Here is a 27,664-nt window from a genome sequence, read left to right as displayed (position 1 = left end):
CCCATGTTAGATGTACATGTAACATTAAAACTATTAATCTTAATAATAGATAACTTTGACCAGTCGTGTTTGATTTTATTTAATCCCAATAAAATTATATTAACCAATTATTATGTGATCCACTATTCCTTTCAATCTCAACCATCATAGCAATCTCCACAGTAGCCCCACAGACAATAGCTTGAGTTTTACAAGAGTCTCATAGAAGGAGGTCTCATAGAAGAATCTCAGTTTAAAGGTGTTTTAGTTATGTTAGTCTTTTTTTTTATGTTGAGTTGTTTACTGATGCTTGGACTTATTTTAAGTATTAAACTTTGGGTGTAATTGGGATAGGGGTATTTTAAATGTAATTAGACTCTTTTATTTTCATCTATCATAAATAGGAACTCATGTACTCAGATTACAACAAGTCAATGAAGATTTTCTCTTTTCGAGAAATTCAACAGTAGTCACACAACAGTTGGCATCGTAGTCACATTAGTTAGCAGAGTAGCAGATTGTTGTGAGTAGGCTTGAGGTTGAGATGACTCAAATGGTAAGCTTGTTAATTAGCTTCTAGTGGTATGGTGACTTATTCTGGTGATATTGGAACATCTTCACAACACCCAGGCAGCTCTAGCTCCTCCCACCTTGGTCCTTCATTACAAACAGCGTTACAAATGGCATTACAAATGGTGAGAATTGATGGAAATAAAAATGTCATTTTTGCTTTCTGGTTCTTTCTAACGTCTCTATTACATTCTGAAATTTCAGAAACAGAAACGGAAGAAGAAGAAGGGTGACTATAACTCTCTTTTTATTCAATCTATCTCCTTGGATCTTGACACTTCAATACCAAGAAAATATTTTAAGCAGCCAACATCTTTCATTTCAAACTCTCTAGAAATATTATTTTGCAATGCTTTCTTTTCTTCTGGATCATTCCCAGTTACTATCATATCATTAATGTTGATTTTCAGGACTCCATGATTTAGGTCATGGAGAAAAAGGAGAGGGACACCATTGGGAGAAAACATGAGTTTATGGACTTTATCCAAACCCTCCCCCATAAGATATTATTATAGATATCATAATTACCAATATTACAAGTATACCCTTCACCCTAATAAGAATGAAGAAGTGACAGGAAATGTAAACTAATTAATCATTGCCACCCTAATTGCATCATATATTCCAACCCCCCCACTCAAGCTGGGAGGTAATGGCAGTGATCCCAGCTTGAACCAAATAACATAAATGTAATAATAATCTCCTCCATCACGATGTCCCAAGGATAAGTACGAAACTGGACACAAAATTTCAAAAGGTAAAAATGGGTGATAAAACATAAGTCGAAACCAAACTCGAAGGATTTCGAATGAATATAGTGACAATAATCACTAAAGTGGGTAATGCCTATCATTCACAAGACGGCGATAAAAGACCCACGGGTACCAATAAAAAGTCTCAATGGACTTACAACACCCATATGAATAAAAGGGACAGCCAAAGCAATGCTTTAAAAAGGGTTGACCAATAAGGGTATGTGAGAGTCAAATAAATGATGGTAAGAGAAAGACTGTCAAATAAAAAATGGGTAGTGGGGTAATGGGTAATGAAGACGATATGATATTAAGGCCACCATGTGATTTATTTTTCTAAGAAATTCAAATTTTGCATCAAAAGAACCAATGCTAACAACAGTCAGCAAATAACGAACCCAAGGTAAACAACCGAGGAGTTCTTCATCAGAAATAATGTCTCAATCAAAGAGACAATAGCAGCAGTTAAAAAGGGCTTGGGGCCAATAACATGTACCAAATTATCCCATAAAATAATCTAATGCAAGTCTGTGCACCAATCAATATGTTGACCAAGGAATAAGTTGCTATACCTCAATATAATAATTCAGTCGGAGACAAAGAACTTAGTCGCGTCGAGTCAAATAGTAGACCAGTAAAGCCGACTCATCAAAAATATGTATGAACTTAGGACCTGGACACGTATACCGAGGCAAAAAAATAAGTGGCCCAAATCAGGTTGACCCACTGAGTTGACACAGACCGAGTTGGCCCGAGTTAACTTAATAGACAGGTGTTGCTCGATAGTAGCAAGTTAGGCAGCCCAATGCACAATTTTTTTTATTTATTAAAGTTATAAGGTATTTTGTAAATACTGGGCTGAGTGGTGCAGGCTGAGTCATTTGCGGCTCGGCAATCGAGTTGCAGGCCGGGGTGACTCGACGTATATAAATAATAATAATAATAATAATAATAAGAACAACATGTTAGCATTAGTTAACATGTTATGCGAGTTAATGTCTAGAGATCCATATAATTTTAATTAATTAGAGAGTAGTCACAACATCTTTAATTTAATTAAATTATATATAATGTTTAATTAGGATCATATAAAGAATATTAGATGTTAATTGTAATTAATTATTATTAATATAATAAATTTTATCAAACACTCATTTTTATTATTTTGAGTTTATTAGTTAGGATAAAATATCAAGTTATTCATAATTTACCCACATGAATTATGACTTCATAAATAATTTGATAGTTTTATCATAAAGTTTAATCATCAAGAATAATTGAATCTGCAAGAATTAGCCTACAAGAAATTTTTATATGTCAATAGATTGAATTTTTAAGCATGATTTACATTGGTAAAGCATGATATTTTATTTAGACCTCAGTTTTAACATAAGCATGTAATTTGTAATTTTATGCAGTTGTACAACCTGCAATTTCTCTGATATTCGTTATGATATCCCTGACCTTAAGAGAGATAACTATAAGGTCTGGAAGGAGAAAATTCTTCTTCATTTAGGGTGGATGGACATAGACTATGCTATTAGGAAAGACGAACCACCAACAATTATTGATACCAGCACTGCAGCTGAAATCACGCTTTATGAACGATGGGAGCGATCTAATCACTTCAGCATGATGTTCATTAAGACAAGAATTTTTGCTGGTATTCGTGGTTCTGTTGATCAGCATGAAAAGGTAAAAGACTTGTTGAAAGCCATTGATGATCAATTTGTCACTTTAGACAAGGTACTAGCAGACACCCTAATTATGAAGCTCTCATCCTTAAGGCTCACCAATATGAGAGGTGTCCGCAAGCACATCATGTAAATGAGGGATATTGCGGGTCAATTAAAAAAAAACTTGAGGTTGAAATGTTGGATTCTTTCCTGGTGCACTACATCTTGAATACCCATCCGTACCAATAAGCACCCTTCAAATTCTCATACAACACACATAAGGATAAATGGTAAATTAATGAACTTATGACCATGTGTGTTTAAGAGGAAGGGAGACTGGTGATGGTACAAGGAGAAAGTGCAATTCAGGCTACACATGAAAAGGGAAAATATGAAGCCAATCAGAAATGGAAAGGTAAAATACCCCCCCAAGCTGGTACAAAGAAAAATTTCAAGTGTTTCTTCTGTAAAAAGAAGGGACACATGAAGATGAAATACGCAAAGTTTCAGAAATAGCTTGGGACAAAGGTAATCCAACCACATTTTTTTGTTATGAATCTAATATGGTTAATGTCAATATTAACACATGGTGGATTGATTCCGGACCAAAATGGTGTAACAGAAAGAAGAAAGCAACCATTATTAGACATGGTGTGCAGTATACTTAGCAGCTTCAATCTTCCTAGATCCTTGTGGGCTGAAGCACTTAAGATAACAATGTATATATTAAACCGTGTTCCAACCAAGGCTATTCCTAAAACGCCATTTGAATTATGGAAATGTTGGAAACCGAGTTTGCGACATATGCACGTTGGGGGATGCCCGTCTAAAGTAAGAATTTATAATCCATAAGAGAGGAAGCTGGACCCAAGGACCATTAGTGGGTATTTCATCGGATATGCTAAAAGGTCTAAATATTACAAATTTTATTGTCCATCTCACAATACTAGGATTGTGGAATCAAGAAATGCAAAGTTTCTTGAAAATAACTTGATTAGTGGGAGCAATCAAACTCGGAACATAGTTTTTGAGAAGGATTATTCAGAATTTTAACCTTCCACCTCAAGTGATAGATTGGTTATTGTTTACAACATCACTGAAGTACAATCTGTTGTTGAACAACCAATCATTGAAGTTCCACAAGCTACTGATGACATTCCAGTAGATCAGGTAGTTCAAGAGTTGCCAAAAACTATTGAGCAATTCGTTGAACCACATACTTCTCAAGAAAATGATGGTACAACATTAAGAAGATCTACTAGACTAAAGAGATCAAAAATTTTTTATGATTATGTTGTGTATCTGTAAGAATCTGACTATAACATTGAAGCTGAAAAAGATCCCGAGTTCTTTTCACAAACCATGAGTTGCAAAGAATCATAATTATGGTACAATTCCATGAAAGAAGAGATGAATTCTAAGAAAAGTAACGGAGTCTGGGAACTTGTTGAGTTGCCTAATGGAGTTAAAACCATTGGATGTAAATGGGTCTTTAAGAAAAAGAAAGACTCATTGGGCAACATTGAGAGATACAAGACAAAACTACTTGCTAAGGGATTCACTCAGAAAGAAGGAATCGATTACACAAAGATTTTTTCTCCTGTATCTAAGAAAGATTCCTTGCGCATTATTTTGGCATTAGTAGCTCATTTTGACTTAGAGTTGCAACAAATGGATGTGAAAATCGACATTTCTCAATGGAGATCAGGAGGAGGAAGTATACATGAAACAACCTAAAGGATTCTTCTCTAGTGATGGCGAGCAATTGGTTTGCAAGCTCAAGAAATCCATATATGGATTAAAACAAGCATCCTGCCAATGTTATTTAAAATTCCATAATGTAATTTCTTCATTCGGTTTGTAGAAACATTATGGATCAATGTATATACCAAAAGATCAGTGGTGTAAAATTTGTTTTCTTGTTTTATATGTGGATGATATTTTGTTAGCAACAAATGATAATGGTTTTCTACATGAGGTGAAACAATTTCTCTCTAAAACTTTTGATATGAAGGATATGGGTGAGGAATCCTATGTCATTGGCATTAAGATTCATAGAGACAAATTTTGAGGTATCTTAGGTCTGTCTTAGGAAACTTGTATTAATAAAGTTTTAGAGAGATTTCGGATGAACGATTATTCACCAAGTGTAGCCCCCATTGTGAAGGGTGATAGGTTCAATTTCAACCAATGCTCGAAGAATGACCTTGAAAGGGAACAAATGAAGGGCAGTCCATATGCTTCTACTATCGGAAGCCTAATGTATGTTCAAATCTGCATAACACCTGACATTACATTTGCTATAGGAATGTTGGGACGATATCAGAGTAATCCAGGGTTTGACTATTGGAGAATTGCAAAGAAAGTAATGAGGTACCTTCAAGGAACCAAAAACTACATGTTGATGTATAGAAGGAAGGACAATCTAGAAGTAATTGGCTACTCAGATTTTGACTTTGCTGGTTGTATTGATTCACCCAAATCAACATCAGGATACATTTTTTTAACGACCAGTGGAGCTATATCATGGAAGAGTGCCAAACAGACTTTGACTGCCACGTCCTCTTTGGAAGCCGAGTTAGTTTCCCGTTTTGAGGATACTTCACATGGTGTATGGCTTTAGAGTTTCATTTATGGGCTTAGAATTATGGATTCAAGCTCTAGGCCATGTAGAATATATTGCAACAATTCAGCTGCTGTTTTTATGGCAAAAAACAACAATAGTGGAAGTCGAAGTACACACAGCGACATAAATTATTTGGCCATAAGAGAACGTGTTAAAGAAAAGAAAGTGGTCATTGAGCACGTAAGCAATGAATTAATGATAGCTGATCCTATGACTAAAGGCACGCCACCATTGAAATTCAAGGATCATGTCGTGAATATGGGATTTGATTCCATTATGTATTTTTTCATTGTATGAACAATGTTATTTTAATAAAATTCTTAATTATTGTAATGTTTTTTCTCATATTTATGTGTACCTTAATTTTGAGAAAATATATCTATGTTGGACCAAGAATAAACATAGGGTTTATTCATTAAGAAATTGTTGTTACATAAATTATAAGAAATAAATACATTGTAATACATGGAAGGTAATACTCATCATTAGATGACCTATCACCATGATTCAGGTATTTATTACTTAAATGTAGATTATCGATGGGTTTAAGATTATATTAGAAGTATGGACAAGTGGGAGAATGTTAACCATTTCTCATTAAGAGATGATTTTAACCGTTTCAAAAGTGGTCCTTGACTTCTTCTACAGTTATAACTCCTCCCTCGGTAGTTATAAGCGGCGAGCTGGATGGGAACTTTGGCGTCCCCAATCTCGCACACACTCAACCCCTTTAGTTTTTACACCATTCATTCAGTGTGTTCAAAGTTTGGAAGTTTCAAGCAGACGCAGTTTCCAAACAGACGCAGTTCCAAAGCAGACGAACGTCGTTGATTTAGGAATCTGATATCATGGAAAACGGTATGCTTTTCTAGGCTTCCATTTACATTCGTTTATTGAATTTCATGATGTTATTAGAAATTCAATTTTGATCTACAAATTCTACATGCTTCTATATTTCAACTAAGGACTCTTTAATTTCATACAGCTTTCTTAGAGCTTCTCTCATGCTGGGGCGATCTGTGGCCGAATGGGCGGCGCAATTGAGGCCCAATCTTATGGCTTGAGTCAAGCACAATGATTTCCTGATTTCCCAATCTCCGCTCGTACTCCTGCTAGCGCTTGAATCGTCGTCTTGTATTAGTAATGGATCCACAGCTTCCGCAACCAAATTGAGATCAGCTAAATTTGCTAATTTAAGCGAGTGATCTCTAAAACCTTCCTCCATGGGTTTCCTGCACATGAACATCTCCAGCAATAGAATCCCATAACTGTAGACATCACCACCAGCGGAGACGCCGCCTCCCAAGCCATACTCTGCAAAGTGCAAACAGATGGAAAAAGAAGTGTTAATTTGTCGATACAGGAAGAAATACTTTATTCAAAGGGATGAATGAAGTTCTCAAAGTATTTAAGTTTAATAATTCATTGACACCTGGGGCGATATAACCGATGGATCCTTGGAGCTCAAACCTACTGCTTTCGCAGCTTTCTGAACGATTTTTCTGGAGAAACCTTGCCAGCCCAAAGTCTCCGACATGTGCAGTCATGTCTTCGTCCAAAAGAACATTGCTTGGTTTCAGATCGCAGTGGACGATTGGTGGGTCACAGTCATGGTGCAAGTAGTCAATGGCTGAAGCCACGTCTATGGCTATTTTAAGTTTCCTAACGAAACACAGTCTTGAGTACGTTATGCCATCGGGATAAAGCCATTTATCCAAACTTCCTCTGGGCAGAAACTCCATTATCAGAGCTTTAAATTCGTTGCCTTTATAATCAATGCTTGAACAGGAGCTGATCATCTTGACAAGGTTCCTGTGCCTGATGTTCCTTAAAGCTTCACATTCTGATATAAAACTTGAGCAAGCGGTGCCGCGATTTATATCCATTACTTTAATTGCAACCAAAGTGCCCGATTCAGCTTCATTCCTGTTACCTCTACAACTTCGTAGAATTCCTCTGTAGATCGATCCAGAACCACCCTTCCCCACGAGATTTTGCGAGTCAAAACCATTTGTTGCCGTTACGATTTCTGCATAAGATATCTGCACAGGTTGCCCCTTGAAGTACTCTGGTGAGTCTAAATTTTTCTTCTTCTTGCGCTTTAGCGTAGCAAATGCCAGAGAAGAAACAACAGAAACAACTAGCGCAAAACAGATTACTGGAATGGAGATCTTGAGTGCAAGTGACAATTTCTTTGTGTCTCTCCTACATTTGGCTACGCCCACTAGCTTCTGTATGATGTCGTCATCGCTGCAGAGCCTGCTGTTTCCTAGTAAAGAATCTGAGCTGAGGCTCCTGAAAACCCCTTCACTTGGTATTTCTCCATGGAGATTGTTGTGAGATAGGTTCAGCCGACGAAGAAATACTAGTTTCTCCAAGCTTTTAGGGATTAACCCAGAGAGATTATTGGACGACAGATCCAAACTCTCCAGTGCTCTTATCTTGTCTAGCGCTTCAGGTAATGATCCTCGGAACTGGTTTTTATCCATCATAAGGACTTTCAAGTTTGAACAATCACCAATTGTAGCTGGAATCTCTCCTGAAAGTTCGTTGCTAGATAAAAACAACGACTCGAGCTGTCTCAAATTACCCACTTCAAGGGGAAGGGGCCCGCTAAGATAATTTTGTTGCAAACGCAACTGGATTAAGCCGAGAAGAAGAAAGATTTCCCTAGGTATGCTTCCATTGAAATTGTTGATGGCAAGATCCAAGAAGTTTAGATGCTCACAGTCACCTATGCTCCTGGGGATGCTCCCAGAGAACTGGTTGTATCCCATTGTCAGTTGATACAGTTGAGTAAAATTTGAGAAAACATCAGGGATTGATCCAGAAAATTCATTCATATGTAAAGAAAGTCTCTGAAGTTTCTGAAGAAGGCCTATCTCAGGTGGAATGATCCCTGTGAACTGATTCTGGTGCAGAGCTAATACTGTTAAGTTTTTAAATTTCTCAAATCCCAGAGGAAATTTTCCGGATAAATAATTTTTGTCCACGCAGAACTCCACGAGATGAGTTGAGAGATTTGACACAGAGCTTGGGAGAAAACCGGCTAGATTGTTCGAAGGCAGTGAAAGGATCTCTAAACGGTTTGAATGAGCTAAAGAAGCAAAAAGAAGGTAGTTGTGATGAGTAGTAGAAGTGAAGTTATTGTTTCCTAGATTCAGTTTCACAAGATCTGGCATGTTTGGAAATGGAGGAATTAGGCCATGAAAACGATTGTAAGATAAGTCAAGGGATACGATTTTGGTTAAGTTGGAGAAAGAAGCAGGAATGGTACCACTAAAATAATTCAGCGCCATGTGAAGACTCGTGAGATTGATAGAAGTAAAACCCATGTCCGGCGGCAGCTCTCCCACAAGCATGTTCTGCACCACGGAGAGCTCCTTGAGAGACGACAGATTATAGATTGATGAAGGAATTCTGTCCACGAAATTATTCTCCGAAAGCTGAAGGGTTAGCAAACTCTGAAGATAACCAAGGTCTTCTGGTACGCTGCCGGAGAAGTGGTTTCGCGCGAGGTAGAGGTGCTGAAGCGATGAGAGGTTCCCCAGTGAAGGTGGAAGCGGGCCACTGAGACTGTTAAGCGAAAGACCTAACACTCGGAGTTGAAAGAGAAGGCCGAGGTCAGAAGGGATTCTACCAGTGAATGAGTTATTGTAGAGAGCAACGACTCGAAGATGAGACAGAGTGGCGAACTGTTGGGGAATTTGTCCATGGAAGAAATTATCAGAAAGATCAAGAATGACAAGCAAGGAGAGATTGAATAACTGGGGAGGCATGGGACCAGAGAGACCTAGCCCCGGAAGCTCGATGGACTGGACGCGGTTGGTGCCCCTGGCGCAAGTGATGCCTGGCCAGGTGCAAACCGAGGAGCTCCTGTTCCAAAGTGAAAGGAAGTCTTTGTTACCTGAGAGTTGGGATTTGAAGGAGAGGAGAGCCTCCATGTCTGTAGAAGTGTTGAGAGCATCAGAAGTCGCCATGAAGAAGAAGCATAGGAGAACAAATGCTAACAAACTCGGGTATTTTTCCTCCATTTTTGATAAATTTTAAATGCATCTAATCCCAGACTGGATATTTTGAGTTGAGCTCTCTGCCTTCTGCTATTTATAAACCGATTCCTCCAATCTATACTCTATTTCTAATTCTATCCTACCAGTCTTCAGTGTTTGGGTCAAGCAGCACGCGCTTGTGAGATCAAATGGTAATTCCTGAAAATGAAAAGAAGCCCCAAGTGAATGGAAAATTATAAATAATGAAACCAGGTCCAAAATCCTCTCTCTTAAAACATGTTCTCAGCTTTGTCAAATCAATCATAGTGTTTACATTTGTCTTTAGGGATGATTGTTTGACTTCAATTAAAAAATGGAAGAAAGAAAAAGTGTTACCATTTGAAATCAAGTCTTCCAAAGTTTGAATTAGCAGTGGAATTCCATGATAATTCCAGCTTGCTGAGAATTTTGAGCATCATTTTTTTCTATGTTGACAGAGTCAAGATGTCTTAGTGAATTTGTCTTTGTGTCCTTTCCCATCTCTCTAGAAAGTCAAGAGAGCAAAATTGTGTTATAAAGATAGGTAAAGACAGGAACGAGTGACAAACAGGTCTCTTCTACTGGCTTCCAAGGAAGCTGCTTTCTATGATGACCGAGTGACCAAGGAAGCTGCTTTGATATGCTGACCGAGTCAAGATGTCTTAGTGCATTGCTCTTTGTGTCCTATCCCATCACTCCAGAAAGTCAAGAGAACAAAATTGTGCTTATAAAGATAGGAAAAAGGCACAGGAACGAGTGACTAAGAGGTTTTCTTGTGATAAAAGATTCTCTTCTACTGGTTTCCAAGGAAGCTGCTTCCTATGATGATCGAGTCAAGATGTCTTAGTGTATTTCTCTTTGTGTCCTTTCCCATCACTCCTGAAAGTCACTGGAACAAAATTGTGCTATAAAGATAGGAAAAAGGCATAAGAACGAGTGACTCAGAGGTTTCCTTGCCATACAAGGTCAGATCTACTACTGGCTTCCTAGGAAGCTGCTTGGTATGTTGATCGAGTCAATATGTCCTAGTGCATTTCTCTGTCCTTTTCCATCACTCCAGAAACTCAAGAGAACAAAATTGTGCTATAAAGGTAGGAAAAGGCACAAGAACGAGTCTTGTGATAAAAATTTCTCTTCGTCTCCTTCCGAAACTTGTACATTCCTTATTGCAGGAATGGCTTATTTCAAGGCTTCTCTATTCATGGTGTTTGTGGCTGCTTTCATGGTGGCCATGCTTCTTTTATGCGCTCCAGTGACTGCTGCAACTCAGGAGGAAACAGTGCCACTTCAGGGAATTGGTATGTAACCTTGCCACTACTGGTTTATGTACAGGAACTTCATTCTGTAGAAAGAATTAAACCTCAATCAGCAAGACTTGTTTGCTTTCCCTTTCTAATTCTTTGTTGTTTAATTGATGGTCTAATCATTCTATTTTATCTTGATTCTGAAGGGAGGAAGGCACTACGTAAGTTATTTACTGACCCAGATTCCACTGGAGGCTCTTATACAGATGCAGGTTACACTGGAGGAGATATTCCCACTTATACAGACCCAGGTTCCACCGGAGGCTCTTATAGACCACCACATTAAATATTTGGACATGTATTCATGGAATGGAGCTTACTTCAGTTCTCTTGAAGATTTATTATATCTGAACCTTTGGTTTCTAGTGATCGTTGCTTAGGAGAAATACAAGAGATAATTTTGTAATATTTTTATTATGTTGTGTCTTTAGGAATTAGCTGTTGGGACTAAGTTTGCATCAATAAATGCCTTTATAACCCTTTGATATCGCATAATTAGGTCTTTATAGTGTAACTGAGGCATGTGGAGGTATTTATAAATACTGGAATAAATGTCAAAAGAAGGGAACAAAATACTCGAGCTTTATGTCTTTTTTGTCTCTCCTCATGCCTCAAGTCCCTATCCTTGTCTCCCAGATTTCAGGCAATGGGTCTGTTAGGTAGCTTTGGGTCCAATGGACTAACTACTAAGTAAGCAATAATCAATTTGAACCAAAACTTTTTTCAAGCAATTGATCACTAAAAGATGAAAACTATCCCTACTACACATCAGCCAACTACATATTGGAAAATTTTCAAGCAATTGATCACTAAGCTTGCAATCTACTATCTAAACAGGAGGAAGAACATTAGTAGTCGATCAATCACCTTACCAGCAGCCTTAGAGGCCTGTAGAGCTTGAAGCAAGCCACAAATGGTTGACCACAAACCCAACTATTGAATGCAATGGAAGAAAATTCAAATCTTTATCATGTACCTTAAATTCGGATTTTGAAGGTCTCCAAAATTTGTAAATGTCCTACTATTGAAATCAACAACTTAAAAATGAATATTGTTTCCTATTTTTTCATAATTTATATCATCGTTATGATCAATTTTTTTCTTAACGATGTAAGGTCATTTTTAAGGAGAATGACTTGTTTTTTTTCTTTTCAACATCATATTGATTTCTACGTAAATAAGGATTTTTATGTATGCTGAATACTAGGTAATGCCTCGCGCTCACCTGGGCTCCACACAACAGACCTTTCTCCGGCCCTTCATGCTAGAGGTCTAGAGTCTTATACTTTGTGGAGAAGGAGACTCTCTATAGTGGACATGTTCCATCAATCCAGCTTGCAGAGAATTTGAGGCATCGTTTTTGCTATGATGACCGAGTAAGGATGTCTTACTGCATTTCTCTTCATGTCCTTTCCTATGACTCCAAAAAGTCACAAGAACAAAATTGTGCAATAAATATAGGAAAAGACACAAGAATGAGTGACTAACAGGTTTTCTTGCGATAAAAGATTCTCTTCTACTAGCTTCCAAGGAAGCTGCTAAACTATGTTGAGCGAGTCAAGATGTCTTAATGCATTGCTCTTTGTGTCCTTTCCCATCACTCCAGAAAGTCAAGAGAATAAAATTGTGCTATAAAGATAGGAAAAGGCACAGGAACTAGGGACTAACAGGTTTTCTTGCCATAAACTTTTCTCTTCTACTCCTTCAGAAACTTATACATTCCTTATTGCATAAAGGGCTTATTTAAGGGCTCTCTATTCATGGTGTTTGTGGCTGCTTTTCATGGTGGCCAATATGAGTATGAGGAAGAAGAAGAGGTCGATGGGGAAGAAAGAAGAAGATGTAGATGAAGTCGGAGAAGAAGAGGACGAAGAACAAGAAGACATGATACAAAAGAAGAACACATGCAACATGAGGATTAATTCAAGGAAGACCCATGTTAGATGTACACGTAACATTAAAACTATTAATCTTAATAATAGATAACTTTGACCAGTTGTGTTTGATTTTATTTAATCCCAATATAATTATATTAACCAATTATGTGATCCACTATTCCTTTCAATCTCAACCATCATAGCAATCTCCACAATTGACTTTTCAAAAACACCCACTCTAGATGGGCAAGTGGATGGGCATCTGAGGAGACTATTAATTATGTTAGTGCTTATGTATTTTTATGTTTTTTAATTAATTTAGACAGATTATTAATTACTATATACAACTTTAACAAGAATAGATGGCTAATTTAGTCAAGCCGGCCCAGGCTGAAGTGTAGAATCTGACTATAGTGCTATATATGATCAGGTGATGGGTGTATGAGTTGGTTATGAGAAGGGAATGGGTCTTGGTGTATTGCCCTTCCTACAATTCTGAATTTACGAGTCGCTAGTGTAGCTCAGTCAATTGATTTGGAGAAGACTAATGAGGAACTTGCACAAACGATCGAGGTAGTTGTTGAAGAGAAGATATGGAAGACTCTTACATGACTCCCACAATAAGAAATATCATAGAGAAAAAATTAATATGTTAGAATCTTACAAGAGTCTCACAGAAGGAGGTCTCATAGAAGAATCTCAGTTTAAAGGTGTTTTAGTTATGTTAGTCTTTTTTTTTATGTTGAGTTGTTTAATTATGCTTGGACTTATTTTAAGTATTAAACTTTGGGTGTAATTGGGATAGGGGTATTTTAATTGTAATTGGACTCTATTATTTTCATCTATTATAAATAGGAGTTCTTGTACTCAGATTACAACAAATCAATGAAGATTTTCTCTTTTCGAGAAATTCAACAGTAGTCACACAATAGTTGGCATCATAGTCACATTAGTTAGCAGAGTAGCAGATTGTTGTGAGTAGGCTTGAGGTTGAGATGACTCAAATGGTAAGCTTGTTAATTAGCTTCTAGTGGTATGGTGACTTATTCTGGTGATATTGGAACATCTTCACAACACCCAGGCAGCTCTAGCTCCTCCCACCTTGGTCCTTCATTACAAACAACGTTACAAATGGCATTACAAATGGTGAGAAATGATGGAAATAAAAATGTCATTTTTGCTTTCTGGTTCTCTCTAACGTCTCTGTTACATTCTGAAATTTCAGAAACAGAAACGGAAGAAGAAGAAGGGTGACTATAACTCTCTTTGTATTCAATCTATCTTCTTCTTATCATTTTACATAACTTACAGTGGTATTTATAGACATCAACGGTGAATAATACCACATAAAACTCTATTACATGGTAAATTTATTGCCACACACGTTACTGTTTATCTTGATTCTTCTCCAAGTTTCTTGCCAGCACAACAACCTTATCTTTTGAACACCGAGTTATCTCGTAATCTTAAAGTTTCCTTAAGTTGGGCTTGGATTATGGATCAAGGATCAAATTCACGAACCAACTCCCCCCCCCCCCCCCCCCCCCCCCCCCCCCCCCCCCCCCCTTCCCTTCACCTCTTAAACTTGATCCTTAACTCCAAATAGATTCCTTAATTTGCTAAAGTTTTTTGCTTCCTTTTGTACTTTTCTGTATAAGTTTGCAATCTTCCTTGGAGTTGATCGATCATCATCTCTTCCAAGTCTTTGGTTTCTTTCATCATCACGACGATATGCGGAGTATCTTCTCACACTTCTTAATATTTTTTTATCATTTCTTTATAGACAACTGCTACTCCGAACTAGTCTCAGATGCCTTCATATGTAAGGATTTGAACTCACCTCTAGGAGACGGACCTTCTTCACCTTCTCGACTCCTTCGTAAGAGGTTTTCAACTTCTTCTACGCCTCTCTGGTGGAGGTTGCATTTCACACCATCATCTAATCTTTGATAGATGAGGTAGAAAGCCTTTTTTTATCTCTCTTTCTTGAATCCTTCAAAGCTGGCTTCTGCTCTTGTGTAAGAGCATCCTCTCATCCTCTCTTTCTGGCTTGCTAAAGCCTTTTTTCAATAATGTCCCAGACATCATATGCGCTAAGAAGAGCCTTCATCTTGATACTCCAATTGTCATAATTATTGTTGCTGAATGTCAACACTTGGAGGAGTGCCTGCCATATTTCTTAATAAAGAAAACTTTAAGAATTTGTTTCAAGGTTTATACCTTATCATATCAAAACTCTCGATGATACGAATCCAATGCCTCCAAAATCACCCCAATCGGACGTCAAACGAGCTGTCACGGGCCACCAGAAGATTGCTTAGTCAACTTACCTAGTTGAACCCAACCGACCGAGTTGAATGAGAACCAAAAGACAAACCAGACCGTTGTCAGTTGAGCGGAACCGGGTTGAACCGGAGTTCGGTTAAACATAACCAGACCGGGTTGGGTGGAACGAAACCGCATTAAGTGAGACAACAAACCAGACCGGATTGAACCGGGTTAAACCGAACCAGGTTGAAATGAAAAGACAACCCAGATCGTCGTCTTCTTCCCCGCGACGCTTTTTTTAACAACACGAGATGAAAATTTTAGGACCTTTTGCGGCGACGACGACGGCAGCTCGGGGGAGCATGGTGGCACAAAACTGATGACTGAAACGGGGGGATGCGCAGTGGCTTGAAACCAAAGATGAACACAACTTTTCCTATGCTCTACAAAGAGAAAATATAAGCTGACCTTCAGGTTTAGCGAGGGCGTTGACGTTGGTGATGGTGGCGGAACCAGGGGAGAACTCAGAGAAATGAAGCTCTGATACCAATGTTGGAAATTAAAACGACATTTTTTCTTTCTGGTTCTCTCTAACGTCTCTGTTACATTCTGAAATTTCAGAAACAGAAACGGAAGAAGAAGAAGGGTGACTATAACTCTCTCTATATTCAATCTATGTTCTTCTTATCATTTTACATAGCTTATAGTGGTATTTATAGACATCGGTGAATAATCACCACAAAAAACTATTACATGACAAATTTATTGCCACACACGTTGTTGTTTATCTTGATTCTTCTCCAAGTTTCAACTCTATTACATGGCAAATTTATTGCCATACATGTTGTTGTTTATCTTGATTCTTCTCCAAGTTTCTTGCCAGCACAACAACTTATCTTCTGAACACCGACTTAGTTGTCGACTTATCTCTAATCTTAAAGTTTTCTTAAGTTGGGTTTGGATTATGGATCATGGATCAAGTTTATGATCCAACATGAATAACATTGAGCATGTTGTTACAAAGCCTTCCTCCATTAAAACGGCTAATAAATCATCATCTTATATTACAAGAAGTTGTAGAATGAAAATTCAGTAAAAAATACTACTTCAATTACTTTCATATTTTCTCATTCACATCGTCGACTTAAATAGCCGTTTTACAAACTATACATGGAGAGTTGAATGATTAACGAAAATCACATAATTACAGAGATTACAGAATATGTACTGAGAAGGTAAGATTATATTTCTTCATAAGGGAAGAAATCTCAACACTCCCCCTCAAGTTGGTGCATAGATAATCACTCATGCCCAACTCATCGAGACAATTGTAAAAAGCTCGGTAAGACACTGCCTTGGTCATCACATCGGCAAGTTGATCTTGAGACCGAACATGAGGGACTTCAATGATTCTTGTTTCTAGATTTTCCTTAATAAAGAGCCTATCAACTTCAACGTGTTTAGTTCTATCATGTTAGACTGGGTTATGGGCAATATCACATGCTGCCTTACTATCACAGTATAATTTCATAGGACTTGTCTGCTCAATGTGTAGTTCTTGTTGGAGATTTTTGATCCATAATAATTCACATATTGCCTTGGCCATTCCCCGGTATTCAGCTTCAATTGACGATCAAGCCACCACCTCTTGTTTCTTACTTCTCCAAGTAACCAAATTTTCACCTACAAATGTGAAGTATCCAGATGTAGATCGTCGATCCTCTATTGACCCAACCCAATCTGCATCGGTATAACCTTCAATTTTCAAGTCGCCTAATTTTTTAAACAAAATTCCTTTTTCCTCGAGATGATTTCAAATAGCACAAGATACGATTGCCGGTTTTCATATGTTCTTCACTTGGAGAGTGCATAAACTGACTAACCACGCTTAGTACATAAGCTAAATCTGGTCTGGTATATGCAAGATACATTAACCTCCCAACTAGTCTCTGATAATGTTCCTTGTTAGTAGGGACTTGATCTGAATGTGTTCCCAGTTTCAAAATTTCTTCCATATGAGTACTGACAGGACTACATGTTGTCATACCAGTTTCCTTCAATAAATCCAAAGCATATTTTTGTTAAGATAGAAAAATTCCCTCGGATCTTGACACTTCAATACTAAGAAAATATTTTAACTAGCCAACATCTTTCATTTCAAATTCTCTAGAAAAATTACTTTGCAATGTTTTCTTTTCTTCTGGATTATTCCCAGTTACTATCATATCATCATTGTTGATTTTCAGAACTCCATGATTTAGGTCATGGAGAAAAAGAAGAGAGACACCATTGGGAGAAAACATGAGTTTATGGACTTTATCCAAACCCTTCCCCATAAGATATATTTATAGATATCATACCTACCAATATTACAAGTATACCCTTCACCCTAATAAGAGTGAAGAAGAGACAGGAAACGTAAATTAATAACATCATTGTCACCCTAATTACATCATATATTCCAACCCCCAACCCCCAACACCCCCCCCCTACCTCAAGCTAGGAGGTAATGGCAGTGATCCCAGCTTAAACCAAATAACATAAATGTAATAATAATTTCCTCCATCACGATGTCCCAAGGATAAGTACGAAACTGGACACAAAATTTCAAAAGGTAAAAATGGGTGATAAAACATAAGTGGAAACCAAACTCGAAGGATTTTAAATGAATATAGTGACAATAATCACTAAAGCGGGTAATGCTGGTCATTCACAAGACGGCAATAAAAGACCCATGGGTACCAATAAAAAGTCTCAATGGACTTTAAACACCCATATGAATAAAATGGACAACCAAAGCAATGCTTTATAAACAGTTGACCGATAAGGGTAAGTGAGAGTCATCAAAAGAACCCATGCTAACAACAGTCAACAAATAACAAACCCAAGGCAAACAACCGAGGAGTTCTTCATCAGAAATAATGTCTCAATCAAAGAGACAATAGCACCAGTTAAAAAGGGTTTGGGGCCAATAACATGTACCAAATTATCCCATAAAATAATCTGATGCAAGTTTGTGCACTAATCAATATGCTGACCAAGGAATAAGTTGCCATACCTCAATATAATAATTCAAAGACAAAGAACCTAGTCGCATCAAGTCAAATAGTAGACTAGTAAAGCCGACTCATCAAAAATATGTATGAACTTAGGACCTGGACACGTATACCGAGGCAGGAAAATAAGTGGCCCAAGTCTGGTTGCCCGAGTCGAGTTGACTCACTGAGTTGACACGGACCGAGTTGACCCGAGTTAACTCAGTAAACACGTGCTGCTCGATAGTAGCAAGAAGGGCAGCCCGGTTCGCTGGCTTGACCCGGCAAGTCTGGCCCGAGACTCGGAAGCCGACTGAATCGGTGATTTAAATCAGGTTTCTAACTTAGGAAATCTGATTTTTCATGATATTCCTCCGGCGGAGTGGAACGACAACAAACTAGAGGGAAAGATCGTCTTGACGCCGGCTGAGGCAAATATTTCTGGAAAGGAAAATCAATAGTGCCTGAAATAAATCATCGACAGATAGACGTCTTCGTCTTCCTCCCCGTGGTGCTGGTGATTACAGAGAGTCAGCGTCGTGGCAAGATGACTCGGCGGAGTCTGGGGTCGTCTTCTCCGACAACGGCAACGGGAATGAAATTCTCGTAAATCCGTGAGATTATTTTGCGCAAACTGAAACAAAGCCCCTGCTCAATCTCCTGCCGAATGAGGGAGTGAAATAGGCAGAGGCAAAGCCCCTGCTTTCTGTGCTTCGGCGCTGACTGGCTTGGGACATTCGGCGTTGTGGCCGTTGGGGCGAACGGCGGCGACAACGAAGAGAGCGTCGACTGTGGCTACGGTTTTCGACGGCGACGGGTGGCAGCGTCGGGACAGACGATGATACGGTCTTGGTTGACCCTGATTAACTTTGCAGAACGGTCCGATCTGAGACTTGGGCAGACCCAGTGAGCCGATGAAATGTTTCCTAACTTTGGGAAACATTTAATTTTGCTAAGTTCTTCTTCTTCCTTGCGGCGCCGAAAGCGGTGATGAAGCGTAGATGTGAGATAAGCCGAGAAATCAGCAATTCGAGATCATCTCCCCATGATAATAGATGATCAGATTTCTAGATCAGAGAAGATGTGCCAACGAGATAATCTTCCAGATAGCAGAAAATCCCATTAATTCAGCAGGTTTTTGTATTTTGAAGTGGAGCGCTTGCTAGTTCGTCGTCGATGCTTGAAACAGCGATGAACCAGCAACTCAGAAATAAAATATCCAAAAATCCGTTTATGCTATGGCAAGTCAATATCGGCAAGTTCCCATAACAGTTTTAGCAGAAATGCTTAATTGTAGCGAAACAATAGCTATCGTGGGTAGTAGGCTGGATCAACAACGACAGATATACCATGAGCAGCAGTAGAAACAACGTACTAAAGCCTGAATTATAGGAATTAATTAAGCTACATGATACTCATAATCAGTAGCAGAATCACCGAACTGGTTTCCAAAAGAAGATGACAACAAGCAAGATACAATAGCAACAGAAAATAATAACGATGCAACAATGGTCTAGCAATAAGCGATCATGACAACAGAGATCCGATGAACCATGGATCACATACCAGAATTTTTCTGGATGCTAGTTTTTAAATAGAGTGGATCCGATCCAACGCAAGAGAAGAGATGAGCATGAGAAGATAATAAGTAGCAGCGAATTCCCATCTCGTCAATGCAAATCTTCCCTCAAATAACTCCCGAAATTAACAGGAACAGAAACAAGAGAAGCATCCAAAATAAACAGGAGAAGAAACAAAGATGAAAGTATAGACCAGAAAGTAAAAGAAGACAACACTGACAGTAAACCACGAGCAACAAAATAAAATAAAAAAAACTAATATCCAGCAACTAACAAAAAAGAGGAGAATGAAACCTAAAAAACCATTGTCGGAATCCTGAAAATTAAAGCTTTGATACCATGTTGATTTTCAGGACTCCATGATTTAGGTCATAAAGAAAAATGAGAGAGACACCATTGGGAGAAAACATAAGGTTATGGACTTTATCCAAACCCTCCCCCATAAAATATATTTATAGATATCATAACTACCAATATTACAAGTATGCCCTTCACCCTAATAAGAGTGAAGAAGAGACAGCAAACGTAAATTAATTACATCATTGCCACCCTAATTACATCATATATTCCAACAATCAACAAAAACGATAAGAGCTGTGATGGCCTCCTTGTTATATTTCAGGAAGAGAGTATGATCTGAGTTGTTTTGCTTGTATTCGATAGATTTCATAAATTTTGTGAACCTTCCAAACCACGCCCTCGGGGACTGTTTCAAACCATATAGGGATTTTCTCAATTTACATACTTGTTTGCATCCTTTGTTTAGCATAATACATCCGGAAGGTAATTCCATATAAACTTCTTCTTGGAGATCTCCGTGAAAAAATGCATTTTTAATATCAAATTGATATAAGGGTCATTCAAGATTCACAACCAGAGATAGTAGAATACGAACAGTATTGATTTTGGCCACTAGTATGAATGACTCCATATAATCGATCCCATAGGTTTGAGTATATTCTTTGGCGACAAGCCTTGCTTTGAACCTTTCAATGGTGCCATCAGCTTTATATTTAATAGTAAATACCCACATGCATCCGACTGGTGTCTTTCCTACAGGTAGGTCAACCACTTCCCATGTTGCATTCTTTTGGAGGGAACTCATTTCTTCATTCATAGCTTCTTTCCACCTAGGATCTTTCAAAGCTTCCTGCACACTATTAGGAATAGATATAGCAGATAATTGATTCACAAATACTTCATTTGCCTTTGACAATCTATGATAAGACACAAAATTATGCATGGGATACTGAGATTTAGAGGTGAGAAGAGGTTCATAATTGACTTTAGGTTTTCCTCTTGTGGTTCGATGAGGTAGTGCTCTTAGTTGAGTTTTGGAACTTACCTGGGGCTCAAGCATAGACTTGGACTCAGAAGGCAATTGATCCATTGGGACATTATGAAGAGGGGAAGATGCCGGCTGACACTTTGGTTGCATCACTTCCATCTAGTCTTGTCTGTCTCCATCCTGTGAAGATGTCAGCTGAGACTCTGGTTGCATCACTTGTCTGTCTCCATCTTGTGAATCGTGCTCATTTGTATCATTTTGAGGTTCACTGCTATAATCTGAATACTTACCACTTGTAGTATCCAAGATAACCAAATGATGATTAAGGGTCTACAATTCAATCTTGTTCTCTCCCTGAATTGAAGATTTGGGAGTAGAATAATACATGTGATCTTCACGAAATACCACATCAAGGGTGACATACAATTTGCGAGAGGGAGGATGATAACATCGATAACCTTTCTGATGTTGAGCATAACCAACAAAGAGACACTTGAGAGCTCGGGGTTCCAATTTATTTCTCAATGGCTTATGGAGATGAACAAAGACAACACACCCAAAAACACTAGGTGGCAGATTCGGCACAGCAAGTGAACTTATAGTTTCATGAAGAACACTCAAGGGAGTCTTGAATTGTAATGCACTCGAGGGTATTCGGTTGATAAGATAAGCTTCAGTTGTGATGGCTTCACCCCAATAACTAGCCGACATATGAGCTTCAAACAAGGAAGCACGAACAACCTCAAGAAGGTGGTGGTTCTTTCGCTTTGCATCCCCATTTTGTTGAGGGGTGTACGCACAAATACTTTGATGACTAATACCATGATCATCTAGATACTCTTTCAAACCTTGATTAACAAATTCTCAACCATTGTCACTGCGGAGAGTTTGTATTGTAGAATGATACTGAGTGGCTACCATTTTGTGAAATTTTATGAACAGTGAACTAACTTCACTTTTTGATTTCATTAAGCAAATCTAAGTCATTCGGGTGTGATCATCAATAAAGGAAACAAACCACCGTTTATCACTCAGAGAGGCTATATTTGCTGGATCCCATACATCAAAATGGATAATCATAAAGGGTGCTGGATTCCTATTCATGCTTATTTGAAATGGAATACGATGGCTTTTAGCCAATTCGCATTGTTGAAGATACTGATTCTCAATCAATTAAGGCTAATTGATTGAGGATCAATTCAGGATCATTGCCCGTTTAGGGCCTTCCTTCCAGGAGCCAATTAAGCTCCAATCATTCCTTTCCTGTACAAATCATATCAATTGTAATCTTTGTAATTGTTATAAATTAATGAGAAATCTCACCCCAGACAGTGTGGTGATTAATTTACATAGTATCAGAGCTCTACCTGGATTAACATCCCTTGATCCTCAATGGCGTCAAATTTTTTTGCCGATCTTCTCCCCTTCAATACCTTGATTCATATGATCACCATCAAGCTTTCATCGTCAAATTACCTCCTCTGGAAGAGTCAATTTCTTCCCCTCCCTGACAGCCAAGGATTGTTGGGCCATGTGGACGGCACTCTTGTGCCACCATCTTCGTTTGAACCTCCCACCTCCCAGATGCCAAATCCAAAATTTCTGGCATGGAAGGCGACATACCAACGCCTTCTCAGCCTTCTGCTATCGTCTCTGTCCGAGGAGGCCATGGCAGAAGCCGTTGGCCTGACCACCGCCCGTGAGGTATGGATTGCCCTCGAAAATTCCTTCAGTCATCGCTCCAAAGCCCGTGAGATTCGTCTGAAGGACGATCTCCAACTGATGAAGCGCGGAATCCGTTTGGTTTCTGCCTACGCTCGTGCTTTCAAAGCACTATGCGATCAGCTTCACGCCATTGGGCGTCCTGTCGACGGCACCGACAAGGTGCATTGGTTCCTTCGCGGATTAGGCACTGAATTTTCGAGTTTCTCCACTGCGCAGATGGCTCAAACTCCCATGCCCTGTTTTCCCGATTTGGTTTCGAAAGCAGAGAGTTTCGAAATTTTTCAGAAATCGATGGAGCTTCCCATCGCTCCCACCGCCGCATTCACCGCCAACCAAGCTTCCTCCTCCCGTTTTGGCCACTCCTCTCCCCCGAATCGAGGCCGAGGACACCGTGACGGCCGTAACTCTGGTCAAGGCTCGCGCATCTTCTCTAGCCACGGCAAACCCTTCGATTCTGCTCACGGCCAGCCACGTTCCGACCAGAACCACCGTCGTCGACCACCACGGTGTCAGATTTGCCGGCAAGATGGCCATTACGCCGATCGCTGTCGCCAGCGATATGCACAGCAGGAGCCTTCCGCTCACGTCGTCGAAAATTTTTCGGCCCTTTCTCTGTCCGACCAAACCAATGTCTCCGACTGGTTTGTTGACACAGGCGCCTCGGCCCACATGACTCCTGCCCAGTCAGCGCTGGATCAGTCTGTCTCATACACGGGTAAGGATCGTGTAATTGTGGGGAATGGTGCGTCCCTACCTATTACCCATACAGGTCATATTTCTCCTTCACCAAATCTAAAACTGCTAAATGTCTTAGTTGTTCCCCATCTTACCAAAAATCTCTTGTCTATCAGTAAATTAACAGCTGATTTTCCTTTATCAGTTACCTTTACTAATAACCTTTTTACTGTTCAGAATCGACAAACGGGAACGGTGGTGGCATCCGGTAGACGTGATGGAGGCTTATATGTGCTAGAGCGTGGCAATTCCGCATTTATTTCTGTTTTGAAAAACAAAACTCTTCATGCCTCTTATGAATTATGGCATGCACGTCTAGGTCATGTGCATCATTCTGTTCTTTCTTTATTAAATAAACAAGGCCAGGTTTCTTTTACTTCTTTATTACCATCCCCTAAATTATGTGACACATGCCAACTTTCCAAAAGTCATCGCTTACCTTTTTCTCGTAATGAAAAAAGGTCGTCTCATGTCTTAGAATTAATTCACTGTGATATATGGGGTCCGTCTCCTGTATATTCCACTTTGGGGTTTGTTTACTATGTTTTATTTGTTGATGATTACTCTCGATTTACTTGGCTTTATCCATTGAAATTGAAATCTGATTTCTATGCTATTTTTCTTCAATTTCAAAAATTTGTGGAAAATCAACATTCTGCTCATATCAAAATTTTCCAGAGTGATGGTGGTGCAGAATTTACAAGCAATCGTTTTAAACACCACCTTCGCCAATCTGGCATCCATCACCAACTATCTTGTCCATATACTCCTGCTCAAAACGGTCGTGCCGAACGGAAACACCGTCATATAACTGAAACTGGTTTGGCTCTACTTTTCCATTCCCATATTTCTCCTCGTTTTTGGGTTGATGCCTTTAGCACTGCTGCCTACATTATCAACCGCTTCTCAGAGGTAAGTCCCCCTTTGAACTTCTCTATGGTCATTTTCCAAATTATGCGCATTTTCATCCCTTTGGTTGTCGGGTCTATCCTTGTTTGCGTGATTACATGCCAAATAAACTTTCCCCACGCAGTCTTCCGTGTATCTTTATGGGGTATTGCTCATCTTATAAAGGTTTTCGTTGTCTTGATCCTCTTACTTCCAGAATTTATATCACCAGACATGCTCAATTCGATGAGACCTTTTTTCCCTCCATGGCCGCCTCTCCAGCTCAACCCCTCTCCTCTCTCCAAATTTCCAATTTTCTTGAACTTGCTCAATCTCCTCCAGTCCTGTCCCCATCTCCTCAGGCGCCTCCTTCTCCGCACATTACTCCATCTGGCTCCCGTCCCTGTGTTATTTGTACTGATCCTCTAAATAAGTCCTTGCAGGCCACTGATTCTCCTACAGGTTCACTTATGTCGCCCACAGATTTTGGTCCTCCTGGTTCCACTCCTCCTGTTGCCGCAATCCAAATGAGGTCTCATCCTATGCTCACACGTGCCAAGGCTGGTATTTTCAAACCTCGTCACTCGGCTGATCTTGCTTACTCTGGCTCTTCTGGTCTTCTTTGTGCTCTCTTGACATCTACTACGCCCAAAGGGTTCAAATCCGCTGCCAAGAATCCTGCCTGGTTTACCGCTATGGATGAAGAAATTCAAGCTCTACAGCATAACCATACCTGGGTCTTGGTACCTCGCCCTGCTCATACAAATATTGTGGGATCTAAATGGGTCTTTCGGACCAAATATTTGCCTGATGGTTCTATTGAGCGTTTCAAAGCTCGTCTCGTTGCCAAAGGATTTACCCAAGTACCAGGTCTCGACTATACTGACACCTTCAGTCCTGTCATCAAGGCTACCACTATTCGAGTTGTGCTCTCTATTGCTGTCACTAATCGATGGTCTCTCCGTCAATTGGATGTCAAAAATGCTTTCCTAAATGGTCATCTAAATGAACAAGTGTATATGGAACAACCGCCAGGGTATATTGATCCTCGTTTTCCTGATCATGTTTGCAAACTTCAGAAAGCTCTCTATGGCCTCAAGCAAGCCCCTCGAGCATGGTTTCAGCGATTCAGTTCCTTTCTCACGCATCTTGGTTTCCACACCAGTCGGGCTGACCCTTCTCTCTTCGTCTTTCATCGGCACTCTGATACTCTTTATTTGCTCTTATATGTCGATGATATCATTATTACGAGCAACAATCTTTCTCTTCTTGATAGCTTTTCCAGCAAGCTTAACTCAGAGTTCGCCACAAAGGACTTGGGCTCCCTCAGCTACTTTCTTGGTCTTGAAGCTACACCAACCGCTGATGGACTATTTCTTAGTCAATTGAAATATGCTCGCGACATCCTTGCCCGTGCTCAATTACTTGACAGCAAGCCTGTGCACACTCCTATGGTAGTTTCTTAGCATCTATCTTCTGATGGTCCATTATTTTCAGATCCTACTCTTTACCGATCCCTGGTTGGTGCTCTTCAATATCTGACTATCACGCGTCCCGATCTTGCTCATGCTGTCAACTCCCTAAGTCAGTTTTTGCACTCTCCCACTGCTGATCACTTCCTTGCGGTTAAGCGCATTCTTCGGTATGTCAAAGGCACTCTTCATTATGATTTGTCCTTTCGTCCATCTGCTTCGCCAGGATCCTTAGTTGCGTATTCTGATGCTGACTGGGCCGGATGTCCTGACACTCGTCGCTCCACCTCGGGCTACTCTATTTACCTTGGTGATAATTTAGTCTCCTGGAGTGCCAAGAAGCAACCTACAGTTTCTCATTCCAGCTGTGAGTCTGAATATCGTGCTCTTGCACTCACGGCCGCCGAACTTATTTGGCTCACCCATCTTCTTCGAGATCTCCAAGTTTCTATTCCCGAGCGGCCACTTCTCTTATGCAATAACAAAAGCGCTCTTTTCTTGAGCTCCAACCTTGTTGTCCACAAGCGGGCCAAACATGTGGAGTTAGACATTCATTTTTTGCGCGAACTTGTCGTTGCCGGAAAGATTCGCACTCAATATGTGCCCTCTCATTTACAGATTGTGGATATCTTCACCAAAAGCGTCTCTCGACCTCTCTTTCAGTTTTTTCGCTTCAAGCTTCACGTCTGTCCTAACCCGACGCTTAGCTTGCGGGGGGCTGTTGAAGATACTGATTCTCAATCAATTAAGGCTAATTGATTGAGGATCAATTCAGGATCATTGCCCGTTTAGGGCCTTCCTTCCAGGAGCCAATTAAGCTCCAATCATTCCTTTCCTGTACAAATCATATCAATTGTAATCTTTGTAATTGTTATAAATTAATGAGAAATCTCACCCCAGACAGTGTGGTGATTAATTTACACGCATACCTCACACTTAAAATCTGAAACAGATAATCTAGCAAATATTTTTGGAAATAGTTTCTTTAAATAACCAAAAGATGAGTGACCCAACCTTTTATGCCATAACCAAATCTCATTTTTTGCAGATTTATTCACGGAGAATGCTTGAGCTAACTGATGAGAACTCTCTGGCTTCAGATCAAGGTAATAGAGTTTCCCCCTTCTAGTACCATAACCAATTGTCTTCTGAGTTCGAATGTCCTTAAACACACAATGGTTAGGCAAAAAAATCAAAATACAATGCAAAGTTCGAGTTATTTGAGCCACTGAAAATAAATTATGATGGAGGGTTGGAACAACTAATACAAAATCAAGACTCAAATTTTCAGTGAGAGTGATGAAACCTTCTCCAATAACGTGAGAGGAAGTACCATTTGCTGTAGATATAATATGTTGTTCAGATGGTTTCATAATTTCAACATGATGATTGTCAAAGTTCATATGGTCAGTAGCACCAGAATCAATTATCCATTCACTATTTCTAATAGGAGTGAAAGTATGAAGAACCTTACTGGATGTAGCGGAGGTGGAGGGTTCTGCTACTGTAACGGAAGCATGATTATTTGGTTTAGTGTTCTGTTAGAGAGGCGCTTTAGTTGGATCCCACCATTCTGGATACCCAATAAGTTCATAACATCTTGACTTTGTATGCCCAGTCTCACCACAGTGAGTACAAATATGCTCTGATTTTGATTCCTTCGACATGATGCAAGAAGGGTCAGAGAACTAGTCCAGTCCGCTTTCTGAATAATACTTCATCAATTTTTTTTTTGGTCTGATTCCTGCCACTGGGTTGACCCGGTTTGGGTCTCTGTTTCCAATCCAGTCTGGTCCGTGAAAAGATCCGATATGGTCCGGTTCGCTTACTCTTGCTGGGTTGATCTTGGTCCGGTCCGAAA

General features: G+C 39.5%; 2 protein-coding genes across 2 annotated transcripts; one reads left to right on the top strand and one right to left on the bottom strand.

Annotated features, from left to right (window-relative positions):
- The first annotated feature begins 2,822 nt into the window (after window positions 1-2,822).
- LOC137954845 (secreted RxLR effector protein 161-like) lies at window positions 2,823-5,600 on the top strand. Its single transcript, XM_068801749.1, has 2 exons — window positions 2,823-3,047; window positions 5,070-5,600. The coding sequence occupies exons 1-2, from the start codon at window positions 2,823-2,825 to the stop codon at window positions 5,598-5,600; spliced, it is 756 nt and encodes a 251-aa protein (XP_068657850.1).
- A 940-nt stretch (window positions 5,601-6,540) lies between these two features.
- On the bottom strand, window positions 6,541-9,654 carry LOC137954844 (probable LRR receptor-like serine/threonine-protein kinase At3g47570). The gene is made up of 2 exons (XM_068801748.1): window positions 7,036-9,654; window positions 6,541-6,917 (listed from the first exon to the last, which is right to left on the bottom strand). Exons 1-2 carry the CDS (start codon window positions 9,635-9,637, stop codon window positions 6,553-6,555), a joined length of 2,967 nt encoding a protein of 988 aa, XP_068657849.1. The 5' UTR covers window positions 9,638-9,654; the 3' UTR covers window positions 6,541-6,552.
- Between the last annotated feature and the right edge of the window lie 18,010 nt (window positions 9,655-27,664).

Source organism: Aristolochia californica, unplaced genomic scaffold (genome assembly GCF_029961685.1).
Source record: "Aristolochia californica isolate CCGP_79_NKW_82.1479 unplaced genomic scaffold, dmAriCali1.0.hap1 SCAF_2, whole genome shotgun sequence".
Classification (NCBI taxonomy): Eukaryota; Viridiplantae; Streptophyta; class Magnoliopsida; order Piperales; family Aristolochiaceae; genus Aristolochia; species Aristolochia californica.
This window is presented reverse-complemented; position numbering and strand designations above follow the sequence as displayed.